We start from the raw sequence: 25,507 nt of genomic DNA on the forward strand, positions 1-25,507 counted from the left end.
GGGCATATTTCATGGCCTGGAGCTGCTGAGGGTTGTGCGTACATGCACATTTCTATTTTTAAGTCATTAAATTAAACAAACAATAGGACTGAAAATAGTTTACTTGTCACTGTGCCTACTGCTTACACTTCATAGGCAGAACGTCGGGCAAAGATTCTGAAAGCCCCGCTAGAATTGTTTACAATTAGCTGAAAACAGAATTGATGGTTAAGTTTTAGGCAACCAGGTCGCACTTTCAAAGTACAGTCGACTCCCGTTATAACGAGCTCGGTCATAACGATAACCCGGATGTAACAAGCACATTCTCCCAGTCCCGATCAATTTGTGTACATTACTATGGGGAAATATTTGGTTATTACGTGCACGGACATAACGAGACTTCGGCTATTACGACGATTTTGGCTGACCCAATGCGAGGAAAAGCATTGTTCTCAACCATTTACAACGACATCTTTTCAAAACTACGGGCATTGCAGCTTGTCAACGACAGACCTTTTGTCCCGAAACAGGCATCATGCTCCCGTCTTCCAATTCAAGCAACACACTTAAGCTTCACCCATCAATGTACCTTTGTAAAGACTTCAACCCAACGTTATTTCATCTCGCCGATCTTAATAAATAAATTCAATGGGACTGTGATAATCGGCGCAGTGGACCGCTGGTCTAGTCGCTAATCCCCCGCTGCGGTTTCCCTTAGCGTGACCAGGCTTGAAGTTTGCTTACGACTGCAGTACCACGTTTCTATATTATTACAAACTAACAATAGGGGGCGCTCAGGAGTTAAGTGTTAACATTGTAAGGAATAGCCTTTAGTTACAGTACTACCGCCCGAACATCGGGTGCGTAATTGCTCCCTATTGTTGGCTTGTGGCTATAAAAAAAAAATACGAAGTAAAGAACACAGCATCACAAAACAAACGGCTCTTTTCAGAGCCACCACAACTTCCAAAAAGAGATAATTCAGTCTGTCTTCAAAAAATAAAGTTTAAAACATACCGTGGTTCCCACCACCAAAAAAGAATCCGAAGAATAAAAAAAATTAAAATCTTAAACAAATTAAGAACCCCTCCGGCCCCGCTGAAAAAACAATCCCAATGAAAACAGGTTTCCAAGATCTTCAAACGCCCCACCATATATACATTGTCCAAATTTAATCCAAAATTATTACTTTTGTTTATTTATTATTATTATCTTAAAAGAATCCCTCCCGACAAACAATAATCACCAATTGCTGCGAAATTACACATGGAGACACTTAAACCCGGAAGTAATATTAGCGCCCTCTCTTGCCCGATTCCAGCAAATGCAAAACGAAAGCAAAATGTCACTTGGCACGAATGTGCGCTATAGTTAACCGAAATAATTACAGTTTCAAAGAATCCCTTCAGAAACAATAATACCCAACTGTTCCAAAAAGTCAACAACCAAAAGGCATCTAAGGATCAGGAGTCATTAAAACCCGGAAGTAATGCATGTATTGGCGCCCTCTCTTGCCCGATTCCAGCAAATGCAAAATGAAAGCAAAATGTCACTCGGCACGATTTGTGCGAGTGACCTACTTGCCTGATTCTTCTCAGCGATGATGCCTTTTCCTCCGGATTCAGGTCCTCAAATATTGAACAATGTTCCCTTAAAGGTATTTTATTTATTTCATTTATTCATCACCATCAGTTAAATATTTAATATACATTAATAACAGACGTACATACCAACAAATGACCATCTTTTCATGTCTTCGGACGTGCGTTACACGATTAAAACACGCACGCACATGTACCGTACCTTGTGCACAACGAATGGGGAAAACTGCGCTCCGGTTTTAGCGAGGTTCCGGCTATAACGACAGTATTGTGAAAGTCCATCGGACCTCGTTATAACGGGAGCCGACTGTAGTACACTAAGATCTGGTGAAATAATGTGTTAAATTGTGCACTGCAGTGATATTGATGTTTTGAGATTGCCATGTCCTTTTTCTCTAACTCAACTGACAAATACTAATGATTGAAGAAGACACTTTAACCCTAAGTTACTAGGCATTTTTGCAAGGATGTAACCTCAATCCTGCAAAATCCTCCAACTGCCTCCATGTAAAAAAGGCGTACAGCCTCAATCCTGCAAAATCCTCTGTGATTTCTTGAATGTGGTCCTTGGAGGGGTGACCACTGCCTCAATCCTGCAAAAGCCTCCGGCAATCACTGTCAATATGTGGAGGCAGAGCCAATGACATCCTGGAGCAGTGCGGAGGATTTCAAGTATAATATACCGTAGGCCTAAATTTATGCACGGCTGAGCATAAACAACACAAGGTCTGGCCCAAGACCTTGACACAGTGCATCCTCCAAAATCAGCAACACACTTTGCCATGTAGCCTAAATCCGGCAAAATCTTTCATTTTGCAAAGAGGACTTTGGAGGATTTGGGAAGGTTAGGGTTAATAGTTGGACTGAGGAGTTCCTAGGATGAGTTTATCATATTAGTATTCAGCTTCAAAATAGAGCACAGGTTTCCCTGAATCTAGAATATTCCCCAAGGTGTCCTCGTTTGGAAAAATATTCAGGAGACTGTCTCAGGCCTGGGGCTTGTCAAGCCATTATCTAGCGTTTCCATGACATCCGGCCAAGGGGAATATGTTTTTCTACCTCAAGTGACGTCTTCGCCCATGGCATGTTATTTCCAGCCCGTACTTCATGCCATATTTACCCCTGACATGAAGGAAAGTGCGCCTAAAGTGGCTTTAATGGAAGGTCTAAAAAAAATAAATTAAAAAAAATAACAAACAGGGTCAGTCGCTACAAAAAAATACCTTAAGGATTCAGAGGACAGTTGCACAGCACTGGAGATGTTGGCTAATTTTTTTTAAACATTTCTCCCTCATTTAACATGTGAAAATTTAATTACAAACATATTTCAACATTTCACCAACTACCTTAATCATGTGATCATGAAGCTAATAAAGTGTGAAGTGTGACAAAAGAAATGCAGCAAGTTTTATTGGGCACAGTTGTGCAAAGTTACTTGTCCTTTGGTGTTGACTACTTCCCTCAGCTTTGCGGCGAAGATAGTCAAATACTTGTTTCCTCACTTCCCCTTAAAAAAAATGTTATTTTTGCATGATGCAGTTTGAGTTGCAATGCACTCTTTTCACACTTCCGCCATGGGCATGCAGAGCCTCGATCTGGCAACTTTACACAATAGATATAGCCGGCTCAGTGATTCCCGTGTCGGGGTTCAGACCACTGAACCGGCTATTTTTATTGTGTAAAGTTGCCAGATCGAGGCTCTGCATGCCCAATGGCGTGAAAAGAGCGAATGGCATTAACAACCCACTTATTTCCGGTTGTTAGGCCAAGCTATTTCACACAAATTCCCACAGACAAGGGTGTTACTTCTAGCCATGGCCAAGTAATTTAGATGTGGCAATTTATTTTTTCTTCTTCTCCCCACTCAGTTCATTATTCTCTTCCTGGTGAGGATATTGACGGGTTCCATGAAGGAGCTGGAAGACATCCGGGAGGAGACGGACGAAGAGGTGGTGAAATTAAAAAAGGAGAAGGAACTCAAGGAGCAGCAAAAGAAGGAAGGCGGGGAGAACACGGACCAAGCCTGCAACGGGTAGGTGTTTGATGAGCGTGTGATCGTGGAGCCTGATTAACCTCTAAGACAAGAACAAGTTTGAGCGAGAACTAGGGTTAAAGGCATATAGCATCATTTGTGTTTCATGTATTTAGTTCATTCTTAGAAGAACGTTCAAAACCTTACCTGTTGAAGGTTCGGCTTGTTGGATATTACACTTCTTGAGAAAACAGTGAAAAACCATGCACAACCTTTTTGATCACAAAACATGAGTTTGTCTATACCACTCTTTGCTTCCAAAAATCAGTCAACTGGCTGATCATTGGAAATCAGCTACATTCCTTGATTTCTTGTAAATGACAGCAAGCCAGACGGAATAATTTCACAAGGTGTTTAGTACCAATACAATCTTTAATCCAAGTAAACTGTTTGATAATAACTCGATAGGTTACTTTTGAGAGCAATGCAAATGATCCTATATGCCTTTTACCCATAGAACTATATGAAATTATGACGCAGATAACTCCTCATTCCCTCACATATAATACTTTCAGACACATCATGGAATTTATGAAATATCCCAAATCTTGAGATGGAAATTGTAATCTTACACATTCGGTAGATCTGCTCATAGTTTTTGGAGTCGGTATATTTCCCTTCAGTTTTCTTTCATAGTTTTTTAAATTTTATTTACTTATTTTCATTACTATTGACTTGTTCCTTCAATCGTTTTCCCCCTTTCCTGTCCAGTGTTGTGGAGGGTAACATCAAGAACGGCGACAGCGTGAAACAGCGGCGCAAAAACCCGGACGAGAATGGCAAGGATGGCCACTAGAGGGGGCCGACACAGCAAGTGATTTATTCGGGTGCACAAAACAACTGTGTGCAGAATCCGCTGTAGTGTGCAGTGTTTCAAATACAATATGTAGCGCATAATTTCTTTTCAGATTTGGGCGCACAAAACCTATTAGGGTTCAGGGCAAAACTAATTCTCCCTAGAACTTTTTCCCCCATTTAAATTTAGATTAGATGCCTTCCAATAATGGAGTGGGATGATCAGATTAAACTCTTTTTTTTTAAAACTTAGGTTTTCAAGTTTGTATCTCGTCAAGCCCTCTCGGTTAATTTTCCGGTTGTTCTTCAAATATTTTCAGAAATCGTTGATCATGGGATATATTTTTGCAAGTATCAGAAATTACCGAGGTTCGTGTGGATTTTTGCTTTGGTGCAGAGTGGAGTGTGTATGGCATTGTGATTGAAAAAATAATTGGAGTATTGATTGAAGAAAAATCTTTGTCCTGATCTATGTAAAAAAAGAAAAAAGAAAAAAAAACTAAAAATTTTTTATACATATTTATGACCATGAATTTGAAGATGTGATTTGTAATTTTCAAAGAGTGATGTAATAAGGTGTGTATTCTAATCATCAAATGTAAGCGTTCGAAAGGAATTGTCGTATTGCTCAGCGATGAGCTCGGGTCTGTATTTTGGCACCATCTACAGGCAGTGACAGGTATCAGTGTTGTGGTCGAGTCCGTCACAAGTCCCTGCAAGTCCGTCACAAGTCCTTCAGTCTCAAGTCAAGTCACTGTCAGTCAACGAACTGTAACAATAGCATTCCTTTGTCATTGTTCATCTCGTTATTTGTGACTGGACGCATGATAGGACTTGTGACTAGACTTGCGAAAAGACTGGTGAAAGGACTTGTGAAAGGACTTGTGATGGACTCAACTCCAACACTGACAGGAATAGCATGCACATTTTATTATTTTGTATACATGTATCTCCCTTTCTTAGATTTATTGGACTACGTGTACCTCAACACAAATTCAAACGCACCTGCATTTTTTTCAACACCTTCTCGTATTACAAGAGACTATTACTATTCTGTGAGCAGTTGAGGGAAACGTTTGGGGCCAATCTCAAAAGGCTTCTAATCAGATTTACAAAGAAATTTACTTGCCAAACCAAATCAGCAAGAAAACCTAGTCTCCACTACAGCAGGTTAGTTGGCACCTGCTCATACAGGCAAGTCAATTATCTGGGCTCAGTTTCACGACTCGGTTATCCACAGAATTTTTGCACATACGATCACCATTCCGAGCTTAGAAGCGCTAGTGCGAAAATTCTGAGCTGGCCCTGTAAGTACAGAATCCTTATGCATGTGCACAAGTACAAATGACTTGCTAATCCGTTAAATGTGCTTACTATTAAACACAGAAAATGTCTGCTATAGTTAGCGGGGTTTCTTCGCTTAGAGTGAGCAGAGCCATGGAATTGGGCTTTGCTTAGTTGCTTACTGTTATCAGATTATATTCAGTGCCAAATTTTCACAGCTCTACTCACTGTTAGCCGAAAATCCCTGCTTACTACAGCCGAAAATGCCATGTTTATGGTTAGCATATTTCTAAAGTTAGCAAGGAATATTGGCTTGTTCGCATACCTATATTCCATAATTAACGATTAAGTGCTTACAGGGTTAGCGCGAAATCTTTCTGCTTGTCCTGTAAGTACGGAATGGGAACTTTAAGCGCGGAATTTTGTGGTTAGCAGAGCAATGACATTGGGTCCCAGACTCGGACCAACGTTGTATGAATAATAATGGACATACCGGTATACGTATTGAACCAAGTGGCATTACTGGTGTAGCTAGTGTTGGCATGAATACAGACGACAGTCTCATGCATAGTTGTGTTGTCGTTCGATTTGAGTATATTTGGTGCATGTGCCTCGACTAGCTTTGCCGACGTAGTTCGTCAATTTCTTCTAATTCCGTATGTTTTTATGACATTTTTGTTGATTTGTCATTCATGACCAATCATGAACAGGATCATTCCTTCGATATCGAAGGCAGTCCTGCCATTATTATCATTCATGTGACTGAATTGTAAAGTTTGAATTGTGTAACATTGTGGCATTTTGTTTTGGGGATGATTGCGGCAGTTTCTGTTTATTTTTTTTGTGAACTGCACATGACTTTAAGCATTGGCACCTGGCCACATCATCAGTAGTAAGCTATGGCACGTGATAATAAACTGGGCCAGTTTCACAATTTCTGAGGTTGCAAAATGCTGATGTATTAAGGCCGGTTCATACTTCAGGCGAGTGTCGGTGCGAAGTGAATTCGTGAGGGGAGGGTAATGACGAACATCGAAAAGAAACTTCAGTTGTTGATGTCATAGAATTTGCCTCACTTCCGCCTTGGCATGAAGTATGAACAGGACTTGAGGCTGCATCCTAATGACTTGGCTGTGGTCATAACAACACAGCGGAAGTGGCCAAATCAAGTTCCCATTGAAACGCGTGTTATTTCTAGCCGTAGCCAAGTCATTTTGATGGCAATAGAGTACCGAAGGCTGCCGTCAGGTGTGTTTGTTTCGGTTCATGCACTGGTATGCGCACTGGTGTCTTCACATACCTAAGCTGTGCACGTAAACCAAAATGCGCAGCACGCTTCAGTACTCAGTGGTGAAGAATGGTGATGAACTGGCCTTAAAACTGATTAACCAATTAAGTTGGGCCACATGTTACGCTCATAGGCCTGCTTGTATAATATTGTGCATAAAATGCTTGCTATAAAAAGCGTAAAAAATGTACATGTATGCTAACAAAGCGATGAATTTACATACTTTCTTCTTTTTTTCTTCTATCTGTCAAAAGCGCCTTATATTGTTCAACAGTAAAACAGATAGTTTTGCTTTTTTTTTACGTCAGATTATGTCTGGTAGGTTTTTATTTGGTGGCTTTGTTTTGGGGATGAATGAGGCAGTCCGTATGCACTTTGTTAATTTGGATTGACTGCTCATGACCTGAGCAATAAAGCTGCATTCTAATTGTAAAAAAAAAAAATAGTTTAAAAGTAAAGATAAGGAATGTTCAGATTTTGCATGACATATCTGTCGCAGAAATATGTAATGGGCAAAATAAAAAAATTGGTTACCTGAATGCAGTGAAATGTGTTCATTTCCAAGCAAAACAGCCTACCCCTTCACAAATGAAGGAATTTTAATATAAACAAAAACTCACCCAAAAGCAAATTTTGTTTCCAATTAAATATGTCAGATAGACTTTCAGAAATATCACAATAAGGTTTTATACGAAAAGTATGTGGCAATCTGCTTCCACCGTATCCTGAAAGCATATCAGGTTTAGTATGTACAATGAAGTAGTGTGTTTGGAAATAAAACATTTTAGAGCTGTACAAATAATATTAAACAAATAATTAAAAAAACACTGTTTTTTTCTTCTTTATTATAAAGGTGGTAGTACTTTTGTGTAGTAAATTAACAATGGGGTTTCATTTTCAAGGTGAATTGGTATTACATCTTCTCATTTGTGAGTGTATTCTAATTTCTATAATTGCGTTACTGTACTTGCTACGCACTGCTTCTCCCAAAATCTGTCGTTGTCTGCAAAAAAAAAAAAAGCTCATCATTTGAAGGCTTGACATTGTAGTAAAAACTGCCTTAAAGTGAAAATACCTGTCATTGAAACGGCTGATTTGGGCGTGGTATTGTTTCTGTGCAAGACGCTTCTATAATGGCACACCCAACTCATTCTTTTGTACATAAATTTATAGGCAGGCAATTAATATGCAGTTATGCAAATAAGCTTGAATAAGTGTAAAAAGTCAGGAAGCTGGGTCAAAAGGGTGAAAAGAGTACAATAACGAACAGGAATAAAGACTTGTGCGTTTGATTTAGACTAAATAAAATGTACATGCCAAGGGCAACCATTCAGATTTTTATGATGTAACAAGTGTTGTCACTGGATTTTTTTAATCAACAAAAAGAAATTGTACTATTCCACACAAAGTATGGCAGTACATTGGCAATTTCGTCTTTGTAAATATTTTTGATACCCATGTGTCATTGTCTTATGATAGGTTGCAGATCAGTGTAACCATTTTCTGAGGAGATAAGTACCCTCTTGATGCTGAGTGATGACCCTTAGTCTGTTCCATCTGGCACTAAAACCATGCTCGCATTGGACTTTTATTTGTAAAACCAACAGAGACTGATGTTTACTTTACCGAGACTGTAGTCAACTTAACCAAAAAATTGGTAAACTTCCCAAATTGTCAAGTGTCGATTGTAAGATTTACCATCTGCAGCAGTAAGTTTTACAGGGCCAACTGGGTCGTGGAAGAATTACATTGTAACTTTGACATCACTGAAATGTCCCGTGCGGACGCCAATGCCATGTCAAACATACGTTTTAGTCATGTGTCTTGCATGTGGGTCACCAATATTTACCTCTGTAATTCACATGTGTGCCATTTAATATAGGCCTACATACTTCACGTGAGATTCTACTGTATTTCTGTGATATTATTTGGTGCATTTTTCCACAACCGCACCGGTCGTTAGGTTAAAATGTCAGTCACAGGGGGCCCTCATAAGATTTGTAAAAGAGCATGGTACAGTAAAGTGAAATGGATAACTTTGTGCAGGCAAACAATGGAATATTGATAATCCCTCGCGGTAACTTTTTACAAAGTCCAATGCGAACGTGGCTTAAGTCTAGTTCCCTGTTCCATGGCTTTGGGAACAGGGGTGGTGTGCAATAGTAGGAATTGGATCACGGTCCCTTACTATTGTGGCAAAATTTGGCAGTTTTGGATTGGGCTAATCATGTCTATGTTAAAAACAGAAGCTGCTAGCCAGTTCATTTGGAAAGCAGCCTTCCTAGCTTTACCCTTTCACTGGTTCCCCCATGCATAAACCCAAGTCACTGACGGCATGCTTGGTACCAGTGGTACATGTAATTATTTGGAAAGCAGTGACACTTTTGAGCCTTATTGAGTGTGTGCATCATTTGAATCTTGTGCAGGTTCTTGAAGGGGTAAAAAAGGAGGCAATTCTTGTATCCCCAATTAAGATTGCTGAGCGTGCTGAGGAAAAGGTGTCCATGAAGGTGCTTGTTTCTTTTAAAATAAATTAATAAATGATTTTCTAACGTAGCACTAGATCATAGTATTCCACATCGTGAATTTATAGTTTATCGGTAACTTAAAAGGGAAATTGACAGCATAAAGCATGCGTGTGATCAGTAATCATGATGACTTTGTTATCAGTTGTAACGAGGTATGCTCATTTAATTGTTTCCTTTGTAGGGTAATTGTGTGCTTTAAAAGGCTGTCTTCCTCATACCTGACCTACGTATAAATGTATTTAACATGGAATGGAGTAGTTAACTTTGAACAATTTTGGGGAGATGCATCAAGAAAGCAACTTTGTAGCAGTCTTCAATGCATCTTTCCTGGATTTTCCTTCATTTTTGAGGGTGATATTCACAGTTGATTTTAACGGGTACATTATGTCCTCTCGTCAGTTAAAAGTCCGGCTTTCTTTTCAATTGTAGGGTTTTTGAAAGCACTCATTTATTTTGTGTGTTTTTGGAAAATACATCATTTCAATGTTTTGATTGCATAGCAGCCTGGAATGTTTGAAAGATGCACAAAAGGAGTGACCAGCCTAACTTTCTAGATTTAGACAATGTGGATTAAGTAATTATAGCTCTTTGATTTTGTTCTAATAATTTCTAGTGTGTTTAAGTGTAATTACTCATTGTAATAAAAGTAACGGATAATAGATATTGTATATTGTTGGCTCGTCTGTGTGAATTTGTTGGTAAAAAAATTCTGGTACATCTTGTAAAATAGCAAATTCAGTTTTCGGTTCATAATGTCAGTTCAGGCATGTTACCTGATTTCCCCTTTTATTATTTTTATCATTAAAAATTGGAAACCCTATAAAAAGAACATGTATTGTGTAGCTTGAAACTTCCTCTTTCTAACTATGTAACTGCCTAGTATTTTTTTTTTTTAATACCCGATTTGTTTTCTCAAAAATCTCCCAAATTTGTTATTGTGTTTTTCCCTAGCCCCTGTTGAACAATTATGCTCATTTATTTGTACAAACATCATTAGGGAACACCCGGCTGATTTTGTGCCTAATTTCCGGACGCCACCATGTTTGTACATGTGTATCTACAAAATTATTTTAAAAAAATGTTGACACATTTTTAAAGGGAATATACAACATTTGCAAACATCAAAAAATAAAACTACCAAGTTTTTACGAAATACCTTACTAGGATGTTGGTAAATGACAGTCTCAAGCATCTTGTAAAATTATGGCACCTGGTGTGAAGTCATTTTCAAGAAAATGGTATTTTTGTAAACATTTCCAACGATGGTCGGCCGACCAGCGTTGGAAAAACCGAACTATTTTTCAACTACTGCTCCAAATTTACCATTTTTCAGTCCAAATTTTATTTGCTATTGGTTACATGTTCATGAACGGGTGCAGGCCAGCTAGACTGGTTCCCTTGCCTTACAATTTTCCATCATCTATAAATTGATCCATTTTATCTTTGTGGGGTCAGGGAACCAGACTACTTGAACATTTTTGTTTTTCTTGGTTTTTCCAACCTTTTCGAACACAAAACTTCAAAAATGTCAATGTAACAATATTTGATCTATTATACTAACCTCTCAAATAGTTCATTTCTGAAAATTACAGCAAAAGCCAATGATGTACATTCCCTTAAAAAAAAAGGGTTCATTGTGCACTTAAAGTAAAATCAGGAAATCACGCCAAAATTAAGTTTTTTTCTTTTAACTTTGTAACGGGTAGTTAAACTCAACATTTATGAACGGAAATGTTTAAAGTTTAATACGATTTCACTAACTCTGAAATTTGAGGTAAACTTTTTGCTCTAGCAAGGCACCAGAGGCGAAAAAAATCAAAGTGCGCCACGTCGTTATGGCCGCGCTATGTTAGGGGACATCAACAATACACAGAATTAGAATTTTTTTTTCTTTCATTAAAAAAAGAAATACCAACCAGTACATGGTGCAATGTATTTTTCTTTTGGATATTTTGCTTTTAAGATCTTTTTTGACTTGCGAAAGTAATTCGTATTCGCTATCGCGAACACCTGTTAAGTTAACCGCGCTCATTAATGGACGGCATTCATTGGCTGATGCCCAAAAAGTTTTGACCAATTGTAGCCACTGTATTATACTGGCCAATCAGGTTGTGAGTACTAGTCACGACCCGGTAACGGCGACCACGTGCTATACCTACAGCTATTTTATGCAGCGTAACGACATGAAGTTTTTGTTAAACGTCTTTGGCCAGCAGGCCTATTTCGTCAGAAACGCGATGGAAATCACAGGTAAATTTCAACAAACCCAATGATTCTCATTAGTTTTATAACATGAATAAAACCCTTCAAAGTTTGAAGCTCAGTAAATGTTTCTTGTAGGATGAATTGCAACGTAAAATACCGTGGGAAACTTATTTTTTTTGCACGGGTAGCACAAGGAAGGGGTCGAATTTACCGATAGAGGGCGCCCATAATGTGAGTTTACTTAGTGTGTGCATTGTGTAAAACATGTCTCGGAGTCGGAGCGAGCATGATCAGAGTTTGGGGTGTACTGTACTACGTGTAATAATATCAAAATGTATATTTAACCTTGTCCCTCGAAATTCATTTTCTTTGTGCCTTCAGTAGGCCAAACCATGCTAACCAATGTTCGGCCTAGTTTTATTATTCATTGCCATTTTAGTATTACTACCTTCCCCCCTTGCATCGCCCCGCCCATCTCTTCCATTCTGTTCTGTTTTTAATTTTTTAAATTTATCTCAAAAAGCAATTCTGGGCCTACCTAGTGTAACTTCACGCAGAACGAATTAGTCATAATTCTAGGTTTGGAAAAGGTAGGCCTAGGCCTACATAATACACGTTTACACAAAAAGTGTTTTCCAAAATTCTGAAAACAACTTCGATATGTTCGATCCAAGTCCGGCTTTTTAAACCTCAGTCAATCACTGATACCAGGAGGTAGGCATGGGTACATCTACATGTACATTACACCCACCTGTTGCAAATTTATTTCAAAATTCAATGAAGCAGTCACCTGTGTGACATCCTTTTCATTTACACTGGCGCACGTGAACAAAAAAGCAAGGCAATACAAAAGAGAAAGTGAAAGAAATTGAGGGGTGCAATGTCGGGATCACTCGATGTAACTTTTAACTTGTTTGCGGGTCCTCATGGAAAGAATGTAGTATCCAGACGCCACTTCTTTGGTTGTGTACAAAGTCTATGGAGAATTGAGTGCATGCATTTTCAAACTTTTATTCTAACAAACTTGAAAATAATGTTTCTCAGTCCCAGATTCATGTCCCTTCAACATTTTGGCAATGATTGACCTTCATAAGTATTTGATGAAAAAGTGGTGTCGGGATGCAACATTCTTTATTTAGAAGGCAGCCTGTTCAAAAAAGGAGCAATTTCATCTTTGTTCACTTCTTGTTGATCCAACCAGTGTTGTATGGTACATGTACATTGTACATGTAGGCCTCACATCTGGCCCTCTGAGTCATAACAACATGCTTTGTAGTTCGTAGACAAACACTAAGTTTAACACCCGAATATCATAAATACTTTGATTCTAACAAGCTCCAGAAGAAATCAAGCACACTAGATGCTTATGATTTTGGAAAAACTTTCTAAGTATCAAACTACTAAAATCTTGGGGGTCGGATGAATAAAGCATTTGAGGATCACAACTACAGTGAAGTTGTAGCTGAATTGTTCATTACTTTGACGCATTTGTTTTTAATGAAATCCTGATTGTTAGATCAAAAAATTCATATCGTGCTAGAACCGTGGCCTACTGGCCTTCATGTACCAAATGTTCATTCCATGATTGAATAGAGATGTGCGTCACGTAAGTTGCATTTCTATGGCATGTGTACAATGGGCAAACTTTTCAAAATCACACGTGTACCGTAACTTCCACTCCCTGAGCATCACTTGTGTGCTGGAAATTATATCTCTTTGTTACATGTACTTAGTTTATGCATTCATGAGCCATTTTCCCAAATAACCAACTACAGGTGTTAGGAGACCCAGTTATTCTTGCGTTAAGATTTTTCTTTTACTGTTAAATAGATGGCAACAAAGAAACGTGTGTGGTTTTTATCGGGTGAAATCTTTGTTCACAAAAAATGCTAATCAAAGTCACTCAGCCCTGAGGAATTTATCTTTTCTCCATTAAAATGAAAGTTAAAACCTTTTAACCACGTGCCACCACCTGCAGGTGAACATGCAACCTTAAAACTGTGTATGTACGTATGTGTTATAGATCGTTTTGTGCATCAAATTTAGACCATTTACTGCATAAAATATGAATACACCTTCAAAGTTGGGCAAATAGGAAGATACTCGGCTTTATAGTCAGGCATGCAACTTTTCCTCGGATCAGCTGATTTCCTCTTTTTTTTACTTCCAATGTGTGCCATTGAAAATAAAAAACACTGTACAAAGTCTGGGGAAAATTTGAATTTCCTTTTTTTGTGTGATTTCCAAGTTGCATGCCTGTTTAGTTAGTTCCCCAACTATTAAAGCATATCTTACACGTTTTAAAGGTAGGGTAGATCATTTGTCATTTATGCATTTTTGTTTGTAGCAACCACAGTGCTCAAAATCTGTGGACGGGTGCTCAACTAACCCGATGAAGTTTTAGCTCTCTCAATTTCCAACCATCGTTGGAAGTTGATTAAAAAATTCCACTTTTCTTGAAAATGACAGCACACCTGGTGCCATGTTTTAACAGGCTGCTTGAGGCTATTAGTCACTTACAGTCAAGAAAGTCAATAAATTTGTAGTTTTTTGGGGTTTTTTTATGTTTGCAAATGTTGTATATTAACTTTTAAGTTGTGTGTCTACAAACTGTGTTAGTACAAAACCTCTATGCGATGATATTCCTGGCAAAGATTATATCAGCTCTCAAAAGTAAATTTATCATTCCAAAGGGCAAAGTTTGGGTTAATCCTTATGCATTCAGCATGCGTTCTGGGGTGTCTTTGATTGAAGTTCAGTCCTTGAACTCTGGTAATATGCATTAAGTTTGTGCGTGGGGGAAAAAAAGATGTTCCGGTGCCCCCGCGGTTTTCCCGAATTTGCACTGAACTTGGATCTTACCAAAGTAGCTGTCTGGTCTATGAGGAAATCATATTATGATTCTTTGTGTGGGTTTATCTTTCTCAAATAGTTGACCGATTTTGGTTCCTATTAATTTTTTGTTCTATTGCTTTAGTTTTGGCATTGTGTTTGGTTGAATAAAAGTAACAACTGGTTGATATTTCGTAGTGGTATTTATGTACAAATGCAATGTAAAGGCATTTATTAGCTTATAAAAGCTTTAACATTTATAAGCTTTTCCTTTTTATTTGCAACGAGCAAACTATTCATCTCCTACATGTATTTTGGCTATTTGAGTGGTCGGGCACAACCCGACCACTCTTTGGATTTGTTCCGATTAATCTTTCTTTCTTTCTTTCTTTCTTTCTTTTTTTTCCGTACAGCACGTTTCCGCGGGTTTTCTCCTAAATGGTTTATGATAGGAACTCGTAACTTTCAATATATATCGACCCTCATCCTAAGTGGTGCATATTACTCTGACGTCATCATGACGTCATCGGGTGTCAAATTACAAGCGATTTTCGTTAAAAAAATGACGATCTTCTTACACCTATAACTCTTGAACAAATTGATCAATTATGTTCCAACCTTGTAATCAGATAGACCATTAATCGCTAAACATTTTTTGTCATGTACGTGAATTCGCGTGACCTTTACTTCCGGTTCTACCGGAAGGTTAAATTTAAGTGAATTCAAAATGAAGAAATTAGCCTGAAATCAAAACAAAGCACAATTTCTTCAGAACGGAATACGGTATGATCATAAAACCTAGTGTGAACTTGTACCATGTTAGAAAGATGTTATAAATGTTGTTACATCATCATGACATCATCAGATATCAAATTACAAGCGATTTGATGGCACGATTTGACAAAATAGTTTGACCTATATCTCTTGAACTAAACAGAGTATCTTTATCATTTTTTCATGAGGTTGTAGACGGTGCCTTGAGCAACATTTCTTATTCCCGGGGACAAAACTGCTTGACCTTTACTTCCGGTGTTACCGGAAGTGCAATAGAAATTGAATCTTACTCTAAAACGGAAGAATTTTACTACAGACAAATACATTATGGAAGTGTTAAGTGAGGAATGCCAATCGCAAAAACATCATTTTGACGTCATCGCACAAAAGGGCGCCCTCTAGCGGCACATCATAACAGTTTAATCTTTCAAAATGTTAAAACCCTCAATCCAATTTTAATAAAATTGCCCCAATATATCCCGTGAGCAACCACAAATTAATTTGCAAGGTTTCATAATAATGACGTCATTGACCGGAAGGTACTGTAGGGAGAATTCAACACTGATCATTTTAATTTTTAATTTAAATCCATCATATGATCCCTGTCTCATCACTTGCCGAATAAAATGACATCTGTTACACTTAATATTGACCTTTTGCTTCCAAATACTGTGACGTCATCAAACCGGAAGTTAGGTGTTATTATTACATACACTTAAATTCCATATTCCAATCCGTTATTTCTACTTATTGATAAACAAGCGTCCTCCCTTCTTTTTTTGACTGATTACGTCTTCAAACCGGAAATGACTTGTACGTGTACCTAAATGTTTACTGAAATTTAACATACCCTAAAAGACGTATTCCTTTTGTACAAAATAATTGGTATTGGAAATGTTAAAGTCCTTTTTTCGTGCCAAAAACATATTCATAACTTAACTGGACAATATCTAATGAAATAGTTGTCTACCCGACCACTCTGCGTTTGTAACAACAAACGTGAACCTCTAATGTTTATTTATTTTCCCATTTGGAGTACGGGTGGAGTTTATAGACTTACTATTTCTTCATTAGCCTGTAGGACTTAAAACTAAGGGGGAGTGATATGGTAAGTCTTGTCATGTCCAGTGACATGCGAGGGGGGGGGGACCCCCATCCCAATATTTTGTAACAAGTGCCCTTTTTTCCCAAGTGCCCTTTTTTCACGAGCACCATTTTTTACTGAGTGCCCTTTTTGGAGCGTTACACCCCCCCCCCCCCCTACTCAAATACTCCTGTTTGTGTGTGAAAAAGGTATCATGCAGCAAATGACATTCACTTTTTTGTAAGGGTTTAATATTCCTCTCTCTTGTTTTATCAATACTCTACAGGTTGATGTCAAGACCTGTGCATTCTTGGAATTCTTCAGCCTTTCTGGAGATCTTTCTGGAGACCCACAGGCCACCACTCTAAGGCAAAACGAGAGAGCTGAGACTTGGAAGAAAAGGGGAATAAGTCTATAAAAAAAATGGAGAGCTCTCCGTGAAGAATTACTCCTTTATTTGTGCAGAATATCTTGAAATTGGTGACGTTTATGTCATGTGTGTGATCATGAAAAGTGACCAAAACAGAAATCCTGCAGAAAATTTATTTCGTTCATTTCATGTTTAGGTCAGTGCATGTATTCCATGTTTGGATCGTACAACAATTGTATTCTTCAAGAATGTGGATACTTCTCAAAGTTAGATCAATGAAAATAAAACCCAGCAGCTAAGTCTTCTTGACAAAAAGAAGAGCAAAGAAAGTAAACAAGAATGGAAGTGAAATCAGAAAGCAGGAATTACTCTGTGATGTCGGAGATTGGGACGGGGGCCTACGGCACAGTTTACAAGGCTCGGGATTGTGAAAGCGGGAAGGTGGTCGCGTTGAAGAAAGTACGACTGCACACGGGAGAGGAAGGGATACCCATGTCGACACTACGAGAGATTGGTTTACTCAAACATCTGGGTCAGCTGGAACCTCAGAATATTGTCAGGTAAGTTTTGTTTCAAAGGCGTATATAGGATCATTTGCTCTTCATGTATTGTTTTTTCTTTTCGTTTCCAATGATTCCGTCACTCAAAATCCAATGAAGAACGTTCAAAACCTAAGTTGTTGAAGTTTCAGCTCGGTGAATAGTACACTTTTTGAGGAAACGGTGAAAACCATGCAAACCTTTTAGTCACAAAGCTCTTTAACTTAAGACTCTATTTCCAACGATCAGTCAACTGCCTAATTGTTGGGAAATCATCTACATTTCTTGGTTTCTTCTAAATGACTGTAGTACCAGTTTGACTAGTTAGGATCTATAATGCAAATAAGCGTTTTTGATAATAATTTGTTAGGTTACCTTTTGGATAAATGCATATGATCCTATATGTGCCTTTAATTGACTTCAAAAGAAATCTACACTTCAAGTTTGTATTGTTAGTCACAACAGAAGATTACAATTGCAATACTTGCTTGAGTTGGTACATTTGAAGCTTCAAAACAATGAGAATATTTTTATGGTTGCGAAAAAAGTAATAAATAGCATAACTGATTGTATTTTCTAATACATTGCATCAGGCTAGTACCATTGCAAAACAGTGGTACATGTAACTGTTGGCCAAAACATTGAACATACATGTAGATTTATTTAAGATGAAACTCTTTAATGTTCAGCAAAACACTGTTGAATTGACAGACTGGTGCATTAATATAAAGCTATAGAAAAACTTATGCAATTTATGTATTTCATTTTAAGTTCATAAAGTAATGCCTAGAAAGTTCAAAGCAAATGTATCTTTGTATATGTACTTTACATGAAACAGATCACTTTCAATAGAAGCAAGTACATAACCTTTGCCATTCGTTTTGAGCGGTACACATTTGTTTCCATACTCCAAAGGTTGGGAAGAAAAATGCTCTTCAGCATATAAAGTGGAAACAACAATGTTCAGGTTAAGGTTCTGTCAAACAATGATATCCATTGCAAAAAGTTTGGTTTCCATGAAATATGCAGACAAGTACATGTACATGTACATGTACATGTACATGCAGCCAAACTTTCCCCACTGCCATATTCCATTGCCCACTGGCCCCTCAGCATGCCCTGTTACAAAGGGTACCGGTATGCATGTTTCTTGAGTTTTCTTTTTTGTTCTTGGATTACAGGCTTTTGCTCTGTGTTTGCTCATTGATTTGTTAGCCCAGACCCATAGTGTTAGGTGGCCGGAATAAAAAAGTCCCAACATTCCTTGGGATTTGAATTGTATAAGGTGCACTGGAGTTAAATGGCAGGTTTTCTGAGGGTGCAAATATTGTGTAACATGTACATGTGTTGGAATGTTTTCCTTCATGATTTTAGTGGTGGGAATTTTTTTGGTGGTGCTGAAGCTGCAAGTTATACTGAGTGTTGATCCATTCTGAATACTGATTCATACTGAATACCAAAGCTGAACCATTAACCTCTGTGCACCGTGGTTATTTAATATTTTGTTGATCACCAGAAACTCACATTGTGTGGAATATTACATGTTTGGAACTAGTTACAACAAAGGAAACATGGAAAATTGTTGCTAAGGGTTGCATAAACTGATCAGTACCTCTTTTTCATATTATTTGCAAATGTCCTTTTGAAACTCACTGTAATGCATTTCACATAAAAGCAAGTAATTTAGCTGTGTTTTGATATGTATTTGGGCTTGTCGTTCTTTCTTTACTCATTAAAATAAATTAAGGGAGTACATGTAGTTACAACCACCTCATTGGTGGAAACGATTTTCAATGTATTGCCCATCGTGTACCAACAGGCTACTTGACGTTTGCTATGGAGGTATATCAGGCAACAATGAGATGAACCTAACACTTGTCTTTGAATACATCGACATGGATCTCTCAACTTACTTGGATAGGTGCCCCTCGCCTGGTCTGGAGCCGTCCAAAATAAAGGTAATTGAAGGCACATAGGATCATTTGCATTTATCCCCAAAGGTAACCTACCAAATTATTACCAAAAAGCTTACTTGGATGAAAGATCATACTGGTACTAAACACATCTTGAAATTAGTTCGTCTGGCTTGCTGACATTTGGAAGAAATCAAGAAATGTAGGTGATTTCTAATGATCAGTCAATTGACCGATTTTTGGAAATAAAGAGTGTTATTGACGAAATCGTGTTTCGTGATCAAAAGATCGTGCATGATTTTTCACTGTTTTCTCGAAAAGTGTTATATCTACCGAACTGAAACTTAACAGCTTTGGTTTTGAACATTCTTCTTTGGATTTTGAGTGGTGGTGTAAATATTGAAATCGAACAAAATGCATAAAAAAGCAAATGATCCTATATGCCTTTAATTAAAGGGAATATATACAACATTTGCTTTTGCTGTAATTTTCAGAATCGGATGGATTTGGGGGGTTAGTATTTTATAGCAAATATTTAAAGTTTTGTGTTCGTAGATGCTGGAAAAACCGAGGAAACAAATCATGTTCTTGTACAAAAATTCCACCTTTGTCATTCACTAACAGGCCAGTCAGGTATTTCATAATAATTTGGTAGTTTTGTTTTTGATGTTTGCAAATGTTGTATATTGCCTGTAAGAATGAAAGCCAGTAGGAATGTCAAGTGGGTGAGTGGCTGTAACGTTTCATTTCACAAAACTTCAAATAATGGTGAATATTATTAAGTAGATGATATTGCAAAGTGAATTTAAGGTATGTGCTGAACAAAATCAGCTGAGCAGTCATTGGCAATAAGCATTGCATGAAATATTTGCACTAATAACCTGTATTTGGGAAGCAACTTTATTCTGTGCCTGGCAAATTTCTGCTCTAACATAATGATTGGGTTCTTTTGTGTATCTAACCCACTTGCAGGAACTTGCGCACCAGTTAGTCTCGGGGGTTGATTTCCTTCACTCACACCGCATCATCCACAGGGACCTGAAACCTCAGAACATCCTCGTCAACTGCGACGGGCACCTGAAATTGGCCGACTTTGGACTGGCGAGAGTCTATGGTTTCCAGATGGCTCTAACATCCGTGGTTTGTCACATGTTTTCACCCATTTTCTATCCTTTGAACATAACCGAAGTCAAGGTAACAGGAAGTGAGAATGACAAAAAATCTGCCGCTGAACAAACAGTGAGAGATAACCTTTTAGCTTCTAATGCTTTGTTAAAGTTTCTTTTTGCCAACAGAGTATTCAAGCATACAATGTTTCCTCGGATCAACTGATTTCCTCATATTTAACTTTCCACGTATGACATTACAAATGGAAACCCACAAGTTTTTTTGCAGCTTGGAATTTCCTGTTGTTTGGGGTTTTTTTTAGTTAAGTTCCCAGTTGCATGACCGAGTATTATGCAAGATACTTGACACCCATTCTTCCATTTTGTTTTTTTTCCGGCCGCTGCCTCTTTGTTTTTGTTTCTTAATTTGTACATTTGCAATATATTTTGTACATAATTGTCAATACATTGTCTTTTTATTTGTTCCAACAAAATTGCAACTGTGTAGAAAGGGTTATGGCTCCTTTGCACACAATTCTGTACCAGCAAAAAAGACGGGGCAAATTGAAGAATCTATCCGCCATCTTGGAAATTTCGCCATCTTGGGGGGAAAAAAGAAGAAGAAAAAAGCGCCCGTGTCCATCATTTTTTAAAAGGGGCACTAGGTCCTGAAATACCCGAAATTTCATGTTTTGGATTGTTTACTTATCCTATTTCAAACATCTGGTTGAAAGGAAACCAACCTAATGTCTTACCGTTCCCGAGAAAAGACGAAAAAACCTTGGTTGTTTACATTGGACACAACGGAGAACGAATACCTTTTTCGTGTCGTTCTCAGTGTACGATATACACGCTGTGTGTCTCGGGAACAGCGTTGACCAATCACCAATGCAAAAAATGTTGGTTTCTTCAACGTCCGCAAAAGGCGAACACTTTACTAATGAAATCACAACTAGCATCAAAACAGCTCGAATTTATGGGGTCGCAAAAGTGGACCCCGAAATTTGTTTTCGCACGCATAATACAGGAATAACCCAAAAACGCCCAGTTTTTAAAGGATAGTTGTGTGGATGTTTATATCCTACTTTTAAATGTTCTTTCCAATTAACATCATCTCGTTCAAAGCGCGTTCTGTAGCCCAATTGGGCTGTTACAGGACCCAGTGTCCCTTTAAAAAGGCCGGACGAAAAAACTAGTTATTTTTGTATACTTGGCAGTTGTTGTTTTTTCCTACTCCCCTAACCAGGTGGTCACGCTATGGTATCGAGCCCCTGAAGTTCTGCTCCAATCCCAGTATGCCACACCTGTTGACCTGTGGAGTGTGGGCTGCATATTTGCCGAGTTGTTCAGAAGAAAGTAAGCTTGTTTGGCATTTCATATCTGATGGTTTATTGGGTTTCACACTTCAGAAACAACATTCCATAAGCTCTGTGCTCGATGCCATCCATGAGCTTCAGGGGTGAGGTTTGTTAGGATTTGTTCTGATTTCAGGATTGTAAAAAATCCCTTTCAAGTCAGGAATTTGGGGGATTTTACCATGCAGGTGTCTGTACATATAAAGGTTGATGTAGAACAAAAAGAATGGTTATTTGAAGGGGTGCCTTTAGCCAAATACAAACATATGCCATATCTGGATCTGGATCTGGATCAATACTACAAGCAATCTCTCGTTATGGGATGTATAGATTGCAGGTTGCCATAGACCCTACATGTACGTTGATCTTGGGCCCTTGGCATCCCTCCAACCCTCTGCCAATTATTTCGTGAATTTTTCATTACCCCCAATCTTACCCCTGGAGCTTACAAGCAAAACGTCACAAGCTTGCTTGTTGGGTGGGACCCTCCACCTTCTGCTTCCTACCTACATAGCTTTCCAGTGTAAGCTGACCAGTAACTGTCCCCCTTTTGTTTTGAGAGTGATTTCAGTTTATAATGTGTGACTGAACTGGCTGTTTCTGTAAATAAATTGCAGCCGACTGACTAACACAGCAAACGGTGGATATAGTTCTGTACAGATTAATTGCGGATCAATCCAAAAAATAAAATTAAATTCTGCTTTTTGAAATTTTTGGATTTGGTTATTTTAAAACACTGCTTATCTTCATTAGAACCAAATCTTTTTTGAAGTTCACATGCCCGTACCCATTTTGTGGTGTTTTACCATAATATTTCCTTAAAGTTGGTAGGCCGTAAAAGTTCAACCATTTCCTAAGTTGTACTGATTATTTTCTGCAACTCTTGTTCTTTTAGACCATTATTTTGTGGAACTTCAGATGTTGACCAGCTTTATAAAATATTTGAGTAAGTATTGTTCTGAAGTTTCCCTCGTTTAAAACTGAATGAATTTATTCTGCAGTGAAAACCCAAAGAACCTAAACACAAAAGGTATTGTTTTTGTGAACGTTTCTTTACCTGAATTTTATTTGTCCTTATTGCAGTGTGATTGGTTTACCTCTGGAAGAGGATTGGCCGGAAGTCTCCCTGCCGTGGAGCTCATTCCGCCCATCGCCGCCCCGCCCTCTGAAACTATATGTCAGTGACATATGTCCACAGGGGCTGGACTTGCTACAGGTAACAGCCAGGGATTTGGACTACATTCTTGCAAGTTGTCTAAATTAGTTCATCTCTTTGTTTGAAATAAGGCTAATTTCTTCCAGTGTACTTTAGGCCCCCCAAAAAAAGTCTCCGGTTTCTGGTATGCGCGCGCGTCGCCGTAGCCATGCGCGTCGGCAAAAGGAAAAAGTTTTTTTTCAATGAAAGATGATGTCTCAAAACAGCCAAACTCACTGGTTTGACTGGAATCCTGCTGCTGCACAATTTTAACGTGTTTTTAGATGGGGTTATGATCGAGAATAAGCTTTATGTGGCCTCTCTGGACTCCCATATATTTGCACTAAGTTTAGTCAGGCACCATTTGCAGTCATCAGTCGACATTTGAAGCAAAAAAGTCAGGTAAAAAAAAAAAAAAAGCCGCGTCGCCGCACCACTTTTTGGACAAGCTCCATACCAGAAACCGGAGACTTTTTTTTTTGGCCTTAGTTGCAAGCAACTCCTATTGTGTAAAATGCTTGTGAAATTATTGCTGATTTGCTTGTATACATGTACATGTAAAATAATTCTGAAAGGATATTGATAGACAAATGTAACAAGATTTGCAGTGTACCTATGCCCCAGAACTTTGTAATAACATGATGTGGCCGGAAGGAGTGCATTGCAGGTGTCCAGAGGATGTTCTTTGTTAATATAATTTTGGTAACAGTGAATGCATAAAAGATTTACTCATGCATGTCCAGCCAATACAAAACCATTGCTCTAACTCTGCCTTATAAATACAAAAGGACTTTTAATAAAAGCACACTTGAAAGTTCTGTTGTTGTCATAGGATCAATGTGCTTTACATGGTACCTAATTCCAGAGTGAAAACCCTCATTTTACAAGGGCCATTTTGTCATGCAGTTCAGTTTCCCAGAGAGCATATACACTCAACCAAAAAAGAAAGTCCCCCCTTCCAATACTTTTTTGTCTAAGTCAAAAACTACTGAGCACATCTCGCTTAAATAACAACTAATCAGTACAGAAATTCATTAGCAATCCAGCCATACCTTTTTGGCCCAAAACGGTAACAATGGATACAAATTTATGCAATTTATGACAAATGATATCGAAAACAGTTGCACTTTTGTATACGTGCATGTTGCGGTTCAAACTCACCTTGCAAGTGAACAAAAGTGCAACTTTTTTCGGTACTACTCCCCTCCCCACCCCCAACCCACACCCCCTGAATTCTGACCCCCACCCTCTTCAGACCAAACCCCCATTAACAGTTGTGGCAATAAGTTAGCCTTTCCAAAACTACTTGGGTCGTTTTGTACTTAGTTCATAACACCTTTACCTTTCATATTCTTCTTTGGTTTGGCATGAATCTGGAATGCCAGTCTGAACCTGAGGTTACACGCCCAATTATCCATTCCTTGTCAACCTTTCCCCACAGAGACTGTTGTGCTTTACCCCTGCCGATCGGCTTACTGCGACGCAAGCTCTGGCCCATGGCTACTTTCGGGACGACACCGCCAGTCCCTCCTCTGCATCATCTGAGGCATCCAGCAGCTCACAGTCCTCAGCGGAAGGTGACAGCCAAGGTTCTAATCCTGAATTGGTGTGTCGGTAGCTGGTAGAATTGTTCTACGTAGAGGAGGGGTTTAACTGTTGTGTATTTTAATTGTACTGGGGGTTGCTATAACCAGGCTTGATTCCTGTTGTAAGCAAGATCGGTCGCGTACTTTACATGAAAGCCAATCGAGCTTCATGGCACCAGCAAGTGTGTAGTTTCAATGTGACGCTTGCCCTTACCATAACATTTGATTTGGACTTAAAGTTCTGTGTGAACTGGCTTGTACTTGTTCTGGCTTGGATGATGAGTGTTCCTTGTTTCAATTTGTTTGTTTGTTTTTCAGTTTGTGTGGTGCTTTGTGGGTGTGGAGTGGCTTGTTGGTTTTTTTTTATATAATTCAAGCAGATTTATCTTTTAAACATCTGTGTGAAATTGATTTTTGCAACAAATGCAAAACTAAAATCAACTTATGCAGAAATCAAAGTCTTCCAGTAAAGTGATTATAAAATATTGACACTAAAAAACTTAACAAAATGGACCAAAATACGATAATATTTTTGTTGAAAGAGAAATTATTTTTTATGTATTTTGAAAAAAGTATATAAATGCTCAGGCTTCCAATGGGACACAAAAATCTACAAGTGAGATGGTGTTTTGACCAAAAAAAAAGAGTACTACCATTTTGATATAATTGTTTGTCTGTAAATATAAGTTTTTATACCTATGGACCAAAAAAATCACTTTAAATGTGCAAGAATGTCTGAAGTTAAAACAGGTAATTTTAATGAAACTCAGTTGTAGAAAGAGCTTCTGTTTCCAAACACAATATTTGTTTTAGAAACCAATACAGTAGCGACAGTGTTAAGGCCTGTGACGTCACGGCAATATTTCGTGCTGCGAATTTGAAAAATTGAGCACATTTCAACTGGCAAATTTGGCAGTGAATGTTTCCTGGCGTCCAATTCTTGCATAATTTGTGGAAGTAAGAACAGGCCTGTAGAACCAATCTTGTGACTTGTCATTTTTTCCTTAAAAGTAAATGTTTTCCAGATACATGTATTAGCAA

At 38.3% G+C, this 25,507-nt stretch overlaps 2 protein-coding genes across 3 annotated transcripts in view; both read left to right on the forward strand.

Annotated features, from left to right (window-relative positions):
* Positions 1 to 10,175, forward strand: part of LOC119720146 (ceramide synthase 1-like) — a 33,778-nt gene extending 23,603 nt beyond the window's left edge. The window contains exons 6-7 of the mRNA XM_038189703.1: positions 3,449 to 3,612; positions 4,324 to 10,175. Coding sequence (XP_038045631.1) covers positions 3,449 to 3,612; positions 4,324 to 4,408 — 249 coding nt within the window. The 3' untranslated portion in view covers positions 4,409 to 10,175. The remainder of the gene's footprint in view (positions 1 to 3,448; positions 3,613 to 4,323) is intronic.
* Positions 10,176 to 11,648: 1,473 nt separating this feature from the next.
* LOC119720147 (cyclin-dependent kinase 4-like) lies at positions 11,649 to 25,101 on the forward strand. Of its 2 annotated transcripts, none has more exons than XM_038189704.1 (8): positions 11,649 to 11,757; positions 16,689 to 17,332; positions 19,131 to 19,269; positions 20,197 to 20,364; positions 21,577 to 21,686; positions 22,581 to 22,631; positions 22,769 to 22,901; positions 24,322 to 25,101. In XM_038189704.1, exons 2-8 carry the CDS (start codon positions 17,112 to 17,114, stop codon positions 24,496 to 24,498), a joined length of 999 nt encoding a protein of 332 aa, XP_038045632.1. In that variant the 5' UTR covers positions 11,649 to 11,757; positions 16,689 to 17,111; the 3' UTR covers positions 24,499 to 25,101. The 2 variants fall into 2 exon arrangements, with proteins under 2 accessions (XP_038045632.1, XP_038045633.1); XM_038189705.1 differs by lacking the exon at positions 11,649 to 11,757 and adding an exon at positions 11,970 to 12,046 and having other exon boundaries at positions 24,322 to 24,498.
* Positions 25,102 to 25,507: the final 406 nt, after the last annotated feature.

Source organism: Patiria miniata, unplaced genomic scaffold (assembly GCF_015706575.1).
Source record: "Patiria miniata isolate m_02_andy unplaced genomic scaffold, ASM1570657v1 HiC_scaffold_9, whole genome shotgun sequence".
Classification (NCBI taxonomy): Eukaryota; Metazoa; Echinodermata; class Asteroidea; order Valvatida; family Asterinidae; genus Patiria; species Patiria miniata.